Here is a 14,287-nt window from a genome sequence, read left to right as displayed (position 1 = left end):
AAAACTACAACTCTAGCTGTAATGTGAAAGTGTCCCAATGCTTTTGCATATATTGTATAATGATTTTAGCAGTGACAAATATAACATCTGCATTAACAATTTCAAAAGTCCAATTAAGTTTATTTTTTTCTTTTGTCAATCACTCATTTAGACTTTACCCAAAATTCTTGATAAAATCGCTCCTGCTTTCTCAATGTCGCACAGCAGCTTTTTAGTGGAAAAGGCAAGAGCTTCCACAGCCCGCGTTGTGGTATGGCATGACATGCGAGTGTTAAGGAGCTACACCATGGAGAGCACCTATTGTGGATTCAATCAAGGGCCTTACAAGGTATTCAATACTCCTTATATTGATCTTTATTAACACTCTATCACAGTATGTACCTATGACAATGTTATAGTCTACTTTCGCACTGTGTTACAGTTTTGTCAGGTATTTTGCAGAATTATTCAACACTACATCATTTCTGAGGTATGTAGCATGCGATAATAGTTTTCTTTACACCTGTCTAGGATGTCACAAGCACTACACCAACACACCCCACACTCCCGGTCAGGCACACCAAAGTCAAACAAAATCCTTGTTGCCTCCCTCCAGGGGCTGATGTCCACACCAGGGGGTGGGCAGGCAGTTGGTCCCACCCACCGAAGAGTTCACAGTCCTGGAGGCAGGAAAAGAGTCAGTTTAGAGAGAGGAGTGGAGAGAAAAGAGTGGAGTGGCAAAAGAGCAGTCTGAAGTTGGTCCGGGTGTGTGGCCCGGACGGAACAGCAAGGTTGGCAGACGGTGGTGACCGTCTGCAGGAGAGGCCTATTGGAGCTAGCCGTAAGGACCGTGGACGGGCGATGGCCCAGCGGTACCGGACCGGTACACAAAGAGAAGCCAGCACCATCCGGCAGGGGCTTACAGACCCCGACAAGGCTAGGAGTCGCCGTGCAATTTGTCAAATCCGTTAGCGAAGGGAACCTCTTGGGTTTCCCAGCAGCCAAGTCCCGATAGAAGGCAACAGTCCAACTGTTAGAGGGAAACACAGTCACCGCCAAGGCTAAAGTTCCCAGGGCCAGAGCCTGCGGGCAAAAGGGGCTCCTTCAGCACATATCCAAGCTGGGGAGCGGGTTACCGGTGGGAACCCATTGGAACCGTCTACACTACACAGGTGCAGGGAAAGGCAGTCACCATCAACCTGCCGGGAGGAGAAACACCGCAGCCATCTGTGGGACCCGTCCATCCAGCCGTTTGTTTTACCGGAGACTCTGTGTTCATCATTGGCTGAGTGAGTACCACCGTGCCGTGCGGCACAGCGCTGCCCCTGCGACCCTGCACCTCACCAGGCCCTGTAACCCACCTGCCATCCATCCCTACTCCCTCACCGGGCCCCGGGACAACCAACCCCCTACCCACGGAGGGGAGAACCAACATCCAAGCTGCTCCCTGTCATCGCTCCCGGGATCCCCGTCCAGAGCAGCGGTGGTGTCACCAATCTCACCACAACCATGGGTGGCGTCACGGACAATATCAAATCCCCACAATCAAAGCCCCTTTTCACTCATGGGCGAGGAACGCCGCTCGAGTCCCCGGGATCTGGCCCACCGCTCGAGCCACCACCGAGCAGCAGCAGCAGCCGGACCCGAGCAGTGGGAGAGCGCAGCGTCCCCTCCTCCCCCCGCGACACATGTTGTATAGAGTGGTCATCTACTTTGGACCACCTTTGTCAACCAGAACATAGAATTAATGTACGAGAAGTAATTTTTCTGGGAGAAAGTTTTGCATGGTTTACGGCTACCTGTTTGGATTTATGACGTGTGTCCATGCTTCAGGGCACACACACGTGCTGTGAGGATCTCATTTGGCCTAGCATTTAGAGACATTATTTACTCCAGGGCTCTCCCCAGCCGGGAATATACCTGACTTATACATCTGTATAGGTTTATTTTTAGGTGACCTAATAAATTGAGATACATTTAGTTCTCAGAAACATCCCCTGATGAATCCCCTATATGTAACGAGGGGGAGAAACACATCAGGAATGCTGGGAACACTGTTACAGCTATGTACCTCTCAGGCTATGGCCTAACAAGTCTGATGATATTACAGACTTTCTATTTTTCTGTGGCTGTTGTATGACCTGAGTGCAGTTGATTGTATTGGTATAGCATTTATAATTGTACTTTTTTCAATCTGCAAACCTGTGTACTTTACAACAATTTTGTCCTTAGTGTAATCGTTTTTTGGGGGACACTGACTTTGCTTGTCTAATATTTGTTGTACATTACCACTTTGTGACCAAGCAATTAGCACTTTAGAGGTTTAATATGTATGGTAGGTAGGGGTGTGTCGCCCTGGGCAAGCCAGGGGACACAGGTCACACACCACCACACCCTACATCCCAGGTAGGAACATCTAAGCTAACCAAAAATCCTTGTTGCCTTCCTCCAAAGACTGATGATTCACACCAGGGGGTGGGCCAGGCGGTTGGCTCCGCCCACCGAGGAGTTCACAGCTCTGGAGGTGGGAGGTACCAGGCAGTCTAGTCAGGGAGGAGGAAGTGGAAGGAGTGGAGGAGTAGCCCAGACAGGGCTAAAGTAAACAGCTAAGTGAAAGTGAAGAAAGAAAAGTAGTAAAGAAGGACAGCAAGAGTGGTGACAGAACAGAAGGAGTGTGCAAAAGCCTGAGGTAGTCCAGCTGTGTGCAGGACAGGTCAGCAAGGTCAGCAACGGCGGTGACTGTCTGGAGGGGGACCGTTTGGAAGTTCCTGGAAGGACCCCGTAGGCTGTGTGCCCGGCGGTCTGGAGCAGTGTTCCGATGGACAGTCAGCACCAGGGCAGGGGCCTCTCGGACCCCGGCAAGGCTTGGAGTCGCCATAATTTGCCGAATCCGTCAGTGAAAGGGACGTAGATCCACCAACAACCAAGTCCCGATTGAAGGCAACAGCCCAGCCAGTGTAAGAGAGACACCGCCACCGCCAAGGCACCAGTTTCTTAGGGCCAGCGCCTGCGGGCAAAGAGTAGAGCTCCTCCGGTCCAGCTTGAAGCCGGGGAGCGGGTTACCGGTGGGGACCCATCGCAACCAACAAGTACACAAAGGTGCTAGGAAAAGGGACATCACCGTCACCTACCGGGAGAGCAAGTGCAGCCGTCCGTGGGACCGTCTTACCAGCCGTTTGGTTTACCGTAAAAACTGTGTCAACGTCTCAGGCTGAGTGAGTACCACAGTGCCGCAAGGCACAGCGCTGCCCCCGCGTCCCTGCGCCCACCAGGCCCTGCACCTCCCAAGCCATCACCGGGCCCCGGGATCACCAACCCCTACCCACGGAGGGGCAACACAACACCTGGCTGCTCCGCATCACCATCCCCGGGATCCCATATTGAGCAGCGGTGGTGAAATCACCACAACCGTGGGTGGCGTCACGGACAATAAACAATCCCCACACCCAACAACCCCCTTTCACTCACGGGCGAGGAGTGCCGCTCGAGAAACCCCCGGGATCCGGCCCACAGCTCGAGCCACCACTGAGCAGCCACCGCCGGACCCGAGCAGAAGGGGTGAGCGTAGTGTGCTGACACCCTCCTCCCCGCCCGCGACAGGGGTACTAAAGGAGAGCCGACGTGGAGCAAGGGAAAAAAGAAATTTAGGGTGTTAACCTCCGCTAATAGGTAACCTACAAAGTAGGGACATCAATTTCTGTTTCCCTATCCTTGGATATTTATTATAATCCTGGGCTCACACAGTTTTGAAGCTTCTATGAAGTGACTTCCACAAAACAGGTATCTTCATGCTCGCGGTGAACAACACCATTTCTTTGTGTATGTCTGATAGATTTTAATATTTACTTAATAAAATTTAGTGATTTTAGAGTGATTTGTTTTTTGTTTTGTGGTTTCCATACCTCTACTATTTTATGTTTTCTGGGTATATTTCTAATATGCTAGCCAGGTAATACTGAAACATATTACATAAAATTCTGCATCTTCCATCTTTACAAGGACGTTATGTTAGGTTTAGGTCTATCAAAGCTAAAAAAAGAGAAATTACAGTAACACAAATACAACACACATGAGCTGTGTTTGCTAAAAAAAAAAGTTAAAAATTGTTGAAGACAATGTATGGAATTCAGTAGACTGGGACTGACATTTTATTCTAGGGGAGCTTTTCCTTAAATTTGCAGATACTTCGGGATGACAGAATTATGAGCACAGCTGTACAACTATTGAAATACTGGTTGGATTTGGCAATATCTCTTGCTGTGACAATGGATATAAAGCAAGATATTTTTCAGTGTTTAGCTGAGACAGTGCAGTCAATTTAGCAGGTTCAATGTAATGTGTACAGTGATGGCCAAAAGTGTTAGCAAAATGAAGTATTTCTCCCAGGAAATTATTGCAGTTACACATTTAGTCACACACATGTTTATTTCCTTTGTGTGTCTTGGAACAAGACAAAAAATAGAGAAAAAAGGCAAATTGGACAACATAAAACCCCCAAAATGGCCCGGACAAAATTGTTGGCAACCTCAACTTAATATTTAGCTGCACACCCTTTGTCATAAATAACTGCAATCAATCGCTTCCTATATCCATCAACAAGCTTCTTACACCTCGTAACTGGAACTTTGGACCACTCTTCGTCTGCAAACTGCTCTAGGTCTCTCATATTTGAAGGCATCTTCTCCCACCAGCAATTTTAAGATCTCTCCCCAGGTGTTCAGTGGGATTTAGATCCAGATTCATTGCTGCCACTTCAGATCTCTCCAGCTCCTAATTTCCATCCATTTTTCTGTGCTTCTAAAAGGATGCATTGTCAAGCTGGAAGACACATGACGTAGGACACTATATTGTGACTCAAAATCATTTAGTAATCTTCAGATTTCATAATGACTTGCACACATTCAAGGCATCCAGTGTAGAGGCAGCAAGAAAACCCACAAACATATTTGAACCTCCCCTATATTTGACTGTAGGTACTATATTCCTTTCTTTGTAGGCCTCATTCTGGTTTTGTTAAACAGTAGGATGATGTGCTTTACCAAAAAGCTCTATCTTGATCTCATCTGTTCACACGATGCTTTCCTAAAAAGATTTTGGCTTTTTCCTATACATTTTGGCAAAATGCAGTTTAGCTTTTTTATGTCTATGTCAGTGTACCGCCCTGAGAGGGGCCTGACTGCTTCTCCGCTGCTCGGGCCGAGCCGCTCGAGGTCCGGGCTCGGGATGTCGGTGGCACGACTGCCTCCGGACTGGGGGCCACGTCGCTCTGTTAGAGGGGAGGCAACGGGGTGGTGGTGGTGTGGAACGAGGTGCGCAGCCGGGTGGGCCGTGCGGTCGTCCTCTGGGTTGTTACACCACCCACGGGTCGTGGTGACGGGATGCACCACCGCTGTGGCTGGAGTGAAGGTGGGCTCGTCCGGGATAGGTGTTGCAGCTGCAGCCTAGATGTTAGCCCCTCCATGGGTAGGGGCGGTGTGTCCCGGGGCCCGGTGGAGGTGGTAGGGGACTGATGGCGATGGGGTTGTTGTCGGCGTGCAGAGTGCCGTGCTGCGGTGCAGTGTCGTGCTTGGATGGCACTGGTGTACTCATGATTAATTCACACTCAGAGTCACTGGTAAACCAAAGTTCGGGTATGGTCGGGTCCCGCAGCCGGCTGCTGATGTCCCCTGTGAGGTTGATGGTGGCTCTCACCCGGTATCGGTGGGCTTTTGCCTTCTTTCGGGACTTTGGGTGTGGATGAACCCGTGAGGTCCAGCCAGCAATCAGTCAATTTGCCTAAACTCAGTGGCTTCTAAGCTAGGACGGGGTCTGAGTACCCGGTTTCTGGTGCTCCAGTACATGGTTGACTCCCCGGTTCAGGACCGGCGGGCTCCAACCCAGGCCCGGTCCCTACGGTTCCGCCAGTTGCTGTACCGGTACTCCACCGTCTGCCTGCCTGACGTTATGGGGATCCCAGGCTCCAACCCGGGTCCCTGACAGTTCTGCTCCTCCACACCTCCTGTCAACTGTCACTGTACAACTCGACTCCCAAAACCAGACTGTTTGTATTTCCTGCCTCAGGACAGTAGTCTCCTCCGTGGGCATGTCTTTCCACCTGACTCCGCCCACCTGGTGTGACCTACTTGCCCTGAGGGAGGCATCAGGTCTCCCTTTCGGGTGACGGGTGTGTCCTCACAGGGGATGGGGGTGTGTGTGTAATGTGGTAGGTGTTATTACCTGTGACCCCTGGGGTCCAGGGCGTCACATCAGCAGTGGGCTCCTCCTGGGTCTCCTACCCAGGGCCGGCTCCATGTTTTTGTGGGGCCTGAGTTAAAGAGTCTCAGTGGGCCCCATCCACACATAGACATGCACAGATACATACACATACAGGCATACTTACACATATATATTTAAAGAGACATTCACAAAAACACATATAAATAGACATAAATCTATACACAGTCATATACATCATATACACTGACATATTAGAGATATTTCTAATATTGGGAAGCTGCAACAGCCTCATTCACATTCCCCACTTGTCTCCATCCAGCTCCTCCTGGGCATGTGTCTCTGCCACGCTGATTGGTGGCCATCACTAACAGACATGGCTGCACATAGAGCACACTGACACAGCTGTATATTCATCACAAGAGAGGCTGGGGACATACACATTACTGGGGGGCATACATATTACTGAGGAAAGGGGTATACAGCAATGGGGGGGCATACAGCTCCAGAGTGGGGAATACAGCTCTAGAGGGGGGCAGTGGCTCTGGGGTGGGGGGGACAAACAGCTCTGAGGTGGGGGGGGACATGCAGCTCTGGGGTGGGGGATGACATACAACTCTGGGGGGTATACAGCATCGGAGTGGAGGGGACATACAATTCTGGGGATATAGCAGTTTGCAGCCCCCATATTCCTCCATATACTGTTATGAAGCCCCATAGTTTTCCATATTGTATTATGTAGCCCCCATGTGGTATTATGCAGCCCCCATATTGCACTATGCAGCCACCATATTGCACTATGCAGCCCCCATATGGCACTATACAGCCCACATATGGCACTATACAACCCCCATATGGAATTATGCAACCCCCATATGGCACTATGCCTCCCCACATATAGCACTGTGCAACCTCAATATAACATTAAGCTGCCCCCATATAGCACAATGCAGACCCAGATAGCATTAGGCACCCTCATGTAGTATACAACCCCCATATAGTACAATGCAGACCCAGATAGCATTAGGCACCCTCATGTAGTTGATTATTGATTTATGTTGTGTATCATGGGTAAAAGAACATCAAGATCTGTGGAGAGGGAATTGTAACCTTGGGATTGTTGATATTTTTCAACAATTTTTGTTCTCAAGTCTTCAGACAGTTCTCTTCACCTCTTTCTGTTCTCCATATTTAGTGTGGCACACACAGACTCACAATGCAAAGACTGAGTCAACAACTCCCCATTTTTATCTTGGTGTAAGGTGTGATTTTCATATTGCCTACACCTGTTACTTGTCCCAGGGGTGAGTTTTAATGAGCATCACATGCTTTAAACAAAGTTGCTTACCCTCAATTTTGAGGCGGTGCCAAGATTTGTGTCCATGCCATTTTTAGGGTTGTATGTGAAATTATTTTGAATTTGCCTTTTTTTCCTCAGTTTTTTTGTGTTGTTCCAATACACACAAAGGTAATTTACATGGTATAGCAAAACATGTGTAATTGCAATAATATTCTGGTAGAAATACTTTCATGGAACAATTTCAAGGGTGCCAACACTTTTGTGCAGGTCAGATATTTCTGACCGTTGGAAGCAGGGCTGGTTTTCTATAAGATTTGGCCCTTGGCAAAAGTTTAAAGTGGGGCCCTAAATATTCAAATATTGCACCACTCAAACATTTAGGTTGTATTTATATGTGCTGAGTTCAGACTGGTAAATTAACTCAACAAACAATATTCAGGTCCTTCAGTGCCAGTGCTTGTTTCCTGGCCTCTTTACCCTGGATGAGGAAGAATGATTGGGACAAAACAATAACTAATAGATAAATCTGCACCATACAGTATCATGTTATCAGCAGCACTTCTGCAGTTTGCACACATAGCACACATGAATGTATACACCAAGTACATACATATACACAAATGTACACATACGTATGCACACAGAGCACACACACATAATGTGTACACACACATAGCACATACCGTACATGTATACAGAGCATGTACATTCTCTGCACATATGTCTTCACATATGTAAGATAATGGTAAAATATTAAAGGGGAGATATGTATCACTAAGATTAATATCCTCAGTGATGTTAACCCTGAGGCATACTCCAGTATTCTAGGTACTGAGAGGCTTAAACAGGCTTTAACAGGGCAGGGTAATGTAGACACAGACTCTAAATAGCATTGTGGCACTTACTGAGCTGTTTACTGTCATTTTGATACAATCAATGTTTTCTCTGCCTCAGATCTAGCAGTTATAAAGAGCTCATGAATATGCAGGACTACCTGGCAGAAGGCCAAGTAGTCCTGTAATGATAATAAACTGCTGATCAATCACTGATTTTATCAAAACTACAGTAAGCAGCCTAGTAAGTGACACATCGCTGGAATCAAGATATTTGCCTCTACATTATCCTGCTCCCATTCTAGGTGGCAAATACCATGTGACAGATTCCCTTTAACTGCATTCTGCTGTAGTGCTGCCTCATTCTTCATTTCACTATTGTAAGCTGTTCATACATGCAAACAAATATGTTGTTACTTGGAGCCCATTGTCCTTTAATCCTAGATATACCAGCAGTGCTTTCATTATTAAACAGCGGAGTTTAGCTTTGTTGAAGTCATATTTTTGTATTAGAAATGTTCCTCATCTCCATCTTGATAGCAGGAGGTATATGGTATTCATCTTGATATATATCTTTTTTGAGATGAGTATCACTTCACACTGTGTCCTCCTCGAGTGGATGTGCTTCATATTCTAGTAAACACGCTACTTTCAACTTACGGAATTGTTATATCGAATTTTGATTAATTGCAGTTTGAAGAACTGTATCTGTGAATATGTTAGTGATATTTACCTTCCAATCCTCTGAAAATAAAATAAATTTTAGGAAACGGGAAATAATTTCATCTTGTACAATACTTGTATATTAGTTGCATGTGGCTAGAATATAAAGTAATGATATACAGACATTGGGACAGATTTACTACTGTTCTATATTTAGAGAAAGCAAACCAAAACAATATTCTGAAGATATCACATTTATCAAAGTGGCTCATGTTAAAAAATAAGTTTGGTGTGGTTTTAAACACTTTTGTCTATCTTTCTATTTTTACACCACCTGTTGGCCCATTTTCATTACAACATTTTTTAGCCACATATCTCCTTTTAACTCCTTTATGACCACTGACGTTCTAATAATGTTTCTTGGGTGGAGTCTTCCCAAGTGTCTGAGACCATGAGGCTCTTCTCTGACACTACTGACAAACCCCTACCCCATCCTCTATGCGTATAAAAGACATGGATACGGAAATGTCTGGGAGCATAAGGCTCTATTCTGGTCACAGTGATCAAAATCCCTGTACCCTCTCCTTTATAAGGAGAATAGAGGCAGAAACATGGAACGGGAACGGGACTCTAAATGATTGGACCATTGTGCTGGGACTCACAGGACCAGTAAGATCAGGAACAACCCAAAAGGACCTGAGAATGTGTCTGAAGACGTGTTGTAAAACTGAAATAAGCTGAAAGATATGTGCTTGCTATCTCGTGTATAGAGTTGTTATGGATGAACTATTAAAAAAAGAGTTCTTGTTGGACTGGGGGTCTCCTTGCAGAAGTGAGTTGCCATCTGCTTCAGCAGACACCTATGGCAACTTGCGACCTACATGGTCATACAACCCAGAGGATACAAGTCCACATACTTAGACAGGACCATGTCTTTAGTGCAGTGTGCCATTGCATCTGGAGTCAATCTCTCGCCCATGACTACCGCCTTGTGCTACTCTACACTGCAAGACATACTTTGAGCATGCCGGACTTTAGCATACAGACCAACTGTATTAGAACTTATGCTGTTGTTCTCTGTGAAGTGGGAACATTTTTCTGTTTCAAGTCAAAAGGTGGTGGTCTCCTGAAACATGGCAAGCAAGAAATAGCATTTGGTATTGTACACTATTCAGCTGTGAATACTACTTATAAAATTTGCTAATGTTGAGACTCCTTTGGACCTGTGAGGAATATACCAGGTTGCTTTTTGTTGCACTTTACTGCAGGCATTCTTGCACATATGCTAATATATTTTTGTATTGCAGAAGGAGTTAGTGTGTGTGTGTGTGTGTGTGTGTGTGTGTTTCTTTCTGTTTTGTTGTTTTTAAAATATTACATCAGTGCAGAAGTGTGTACTTACTCACATAGAAAATGTATGACCCAGAATGTAGATGCTTTGTTACAAAAGTATAGCCATATTAGATCATGACTAGAGATGAGCGAACCTCTCAAGTTTTGGTTTGCCGAGCCCACCCGAACAAACGGTACGTTCGCAGAACTGTTCATCAAACCAAATCTGAACCGTTATCAAACCTTACTGAATCACATTGGATTGAATGGGAGGCCAAACGTAAGCTAGAGAAAGCACCTTTAGGGGGGTTGAAAACCTTCCAAAACAGCAAAAATATGGTTTTCGGTGCGGTACCACTGTTTTGGTATAGCCAATAGCTTCCTAGACTATTGACATATGAAATACAGAAGTGGATGAGAGACAGATGTAGGGCTGGTGCTCTCATACCTCTGCCAGTACAGACAACTTTGAGACCCATCTTGGAGTCTTGACATTTAAAAAACTTTCAGGCAGACAGCAGTACAATAACATCAATTGCCCTCATCCTCATAGTGTCTTGGCAAAGCAGGGAGGTATGGTCTATGCAACACACAGGATGTGGCTTGGCATTTGAATGTTAAAAATAAAGAGATGCATGACAGACAGGTGTAGGCCTCTTGCTCCCAGAACACTGGCACTACAGACAAAAGCCAGGCAACAGGAAAAGTGGCAACAATTGACACACTACTAATAGCCCAAAAAAGTAACATGGCTGCATGGGACCGGCCCTAGAAGAAGGCCTGAACCAGCATTTATACCTTTCTACCTTCACCAGAGACAGCAAGATGACAGACAGGTGTAAGCCTCTTGCTCCCAGACCACTGGCACGAAAGACAAAAGCAAATTTGGAGAGCCTACTTGGAATCTCCACATTTCCAATAATTAAGGTAAGGGAACAGGAAAAGTGGCAATAATTGGCACACAGTACAAAAAGGCCAACAAAGCAACATGGTTGCGTGGGGCCGACCCTGGAACAAATAATGAAAACCAGCATTTATGCCTAGAAAATTTACAGCAGGCCATGCACTGCTAACTAACAATACCTATAAATGTTTCACTATGGAATTTTGAGCAGGCAATTAAATTTGCCAAGAATAACTTTTTGGAAAATGTACAGCAGGCCAGGTACTGCCAAGAACCACTTTTTAGATATTTTCATACCAACTTTTTAGGCCAGACATTACTAACTAGCAAGACCTATAAATGTGTTTGCATACTTTTAAATAGGCAGTAATACATAGCAATACTTATTCAGATGCTTCATTGGCAACTCTATAGGATGCACTACAAGTACCAATCCCTCCTTCTATCATGAAATGTGTCGATTTGTGGCACACATACCTTTGCCTACACTGCACATCCCTATTCTAAACTACCACTCTCCTATCTCAACCACCTAGTATTAAACGTCATGCTAAGCTCAATGTCCAGTAGTACTAGCGGGAGTACTGGCGGCAGCACCCTCCCTAACATTTTACATTCACAAAATGGTGCCAACGCCAAATATCCGCAATTTATATGCAGACGAGCATGTGACTTAGGCAGCCAATCAAAGAAGCTGTTGTGTCGGAACCTTGTGGCTGTTTGCTGCGCCATGATTGGCTGTAGGAACATCTGGAAATAAAGTTAAGAAAAAAAATGGCCCTGAGCGCCAAAAGGCTTCTTCCGAGTCCCCACCCCCTCCACTGATTTTACACATCCCCCCATTCCTCAGACAGTACCACAATCCTATACAAAAGCAAAAAATGTTATTACAAAAGCATTTTTGGAAATACGGACAGTGTTTGGGGGCAAAAAACTAACAAAACAGAAGCTCGCCAAATTTTAGTGAAAATACATGTGTCGCTGAGCTGAGCCTGAACATGATAAGGCTCATACCAAATTTGAAATTAGCGATCCTTTACCGAACCGGTTTGCTCATCTCTAATCATGAATAAGTTTTATTTTTTTAGTGATATAATATCAGATTACATTATAAAACAAAATTAAAAATCCAAGAACACTGTCATGATATTGTGAATTTCTCAGTTTTACAGTCTAAAGCCCGCTTTACACGCTACAATATATCTTACAATGTGTCGGCGGGGTCACGTCGTAAGTGATGTACATCCGGCATCGTAAGGTACATTGTAGTGTGTGACCGGTACGTGAGATTGCGATTGAACGTTAAAACGTTCATCGCAAACACGTCGATGCATCGTGAAGAATTGCACGTCCGGTTGTTCAATGTTCCCGAGGTAGCACACATCACAGTGTGTGACACCCCGGGAACATTGAACAGATCTTACCTGCATCCCGCTGCTCCAGCCGGCAATGCGGAAGGAAAGAGGTGGGCGGGATGTTTACGTCCCGCTCATCTCCGCCCCTCCGCTTCTATTGGCCAGCTGCCGCGTGACGTCGATGTGATGCCGAACGTCCCTCCCACTCCAGGAAGTTGACGTTCGCCGCCCACATCGAGGTTGTATGGACGGGTAAGTACGTGTGACGGGGGTTAATCGTTTGTGCGGCATGTGACGACATGGACTCTCATGGGTTAAAGTTTCTTAAAATTCAGCCAGACAGCATGATAGATTGTCTATAGACGGGGGAGAAGTCCCTCATTGTTTTTACAAGACTCTTGTTGACTCAATGTAATTGTGTTGGCCACTGAAAGCCAGACGTATTGTTCTCCAGACTTTTCCAGTAACCATTGTATTGTAGTTGTGTATTGCTAATGTGATTACCTTAGTAGCCATTGTTGAGTCTGTGACTTGCAGACTCCATGTAGATATCTTCAGTCTTTCTGTAGATCATCATTTGGATGAACATTGTCCAAGCAGCTTGAGATTTATCCAATTGGAGAGGCGCTCTTGTCCAACCAATCGATGAGGACGCAGTGTATCCAAGTGGAAGGCTGTGGCTATAAAAGGGATTTCTTTAAGCTACCAGGTGGTTGATGGATCCAGTCTAAGCTCTTTGGAGCTGACTAGAGGATCAGGATATCTTATGGCTTCAATCTAGGGACTCCGGTTCTGGTTGGAGACCATATCCACAACCTAGGGATTTCGACTCCGGCTGCCAGGATTGTATCATCATACAGGACTACCTAAGGATGACACTCAGGTTGGGACAGTTCAGTCACCTGGAACAGACTTTGCAGACCTCAGCCAGCTTCCTAAATCTGGCGCTATTCCTTTCTCGTTGGGTGCCCGCCAAAAGCGGAGTGCTGCTGGATTGGAGTAAGCGGCCCTGGAACCTCTGAGGCAAGGACATTCTAAATCCCTGGTGAGCCAGCGGAAGGGTGAGACTCTGTTGCCTCTTACATTTGTGTGTTTTGCTGGTTATGTGTTATGTGCCGTTAATTGTTTGGGGATCCAATAAAGTCTAATTATTGTGGTTCCCTCATCCTGTGTTGTCTGAGTAGTGTTACGCCCACGGTTAAGGAGGCCGGCGTTCAGTTGGGATGAGCCCTGAGCCACGCTGTCTTTCTAAAGGCGGCGGGTTTTAGTGGACGAGAGCACCCACTGAGCCCCATGTCTCCACACGGCACGTTCAACAAATTGAACGTGCCACACATACGATGGGGGCGTTGCAAATCGCATACGATATCGTATGCGAAATTGCAACATGTAAAGCAGGCTTAAGGCTCTCAGTCTATACATACGCTATTTATTTGGTGAGTATGTGGGAACAGTGCAGATAAATGTATATAATGCATCAGCAATTAAGTTTTATTGTACAAAACAAAATATTAGAGAATACATTATTTCAAGGCTCCTCCTATGTTAAAAACCATCAAAAACTAAACCTTTTAGTACTATTTAAAATGGTTTTTTTTGTGAAATACATTTGACTATTTAAGACTATAGACATCACCATATAGTGCTTTAAAAAAAGTATTCATACCCCATGAACTTTTCCACATTATTTCCATGTTACACTCCCAAC

At 45.7% G+C, this 14,287-nt stretch overlaps 1 protein-coding gene across 1 annotated transcript in view; it reads left to right on the top strand.

Moving 5' to 3' along the window:
• Positions 1-14,287, top strand: part of AGBL1 (AGBL carboxypeptidase 1) — a 1,396,462-nt gene that overhangs the window by 768,909 nt on the left and 613,266 nt on the right. Inside the window, exon 21 of the mRNA XM_075345952.1 lies at positions 152-328. Coding sequence (XP_075202067.1) covers positions 152-328 — 177 coding nt within the window. The remainder of the gene's footprint in view (positions 1-151; positions 329-14,287) is intronic.

This window comes from Anomaloglossus baeobatrachus, chromosome 4 (assembly GCF_048569485.1).
Source record: "Anomaloglossus baeobatrachus isolate aAnoBae1 chromosome 4, aAnoBae1.hap1, whole genome shotgun sequence".
NCBI lineage: Eukaryota > Metazoa > Chordata > Amphibia > Anura > Aromobatidae > Anomaloglossus > Anomaloglossus baeobatrachus.
Note: the sequence above shows the minus strand (reverse complement) of the source record. Positions and strands in the feature narration are given on the sequence as shown.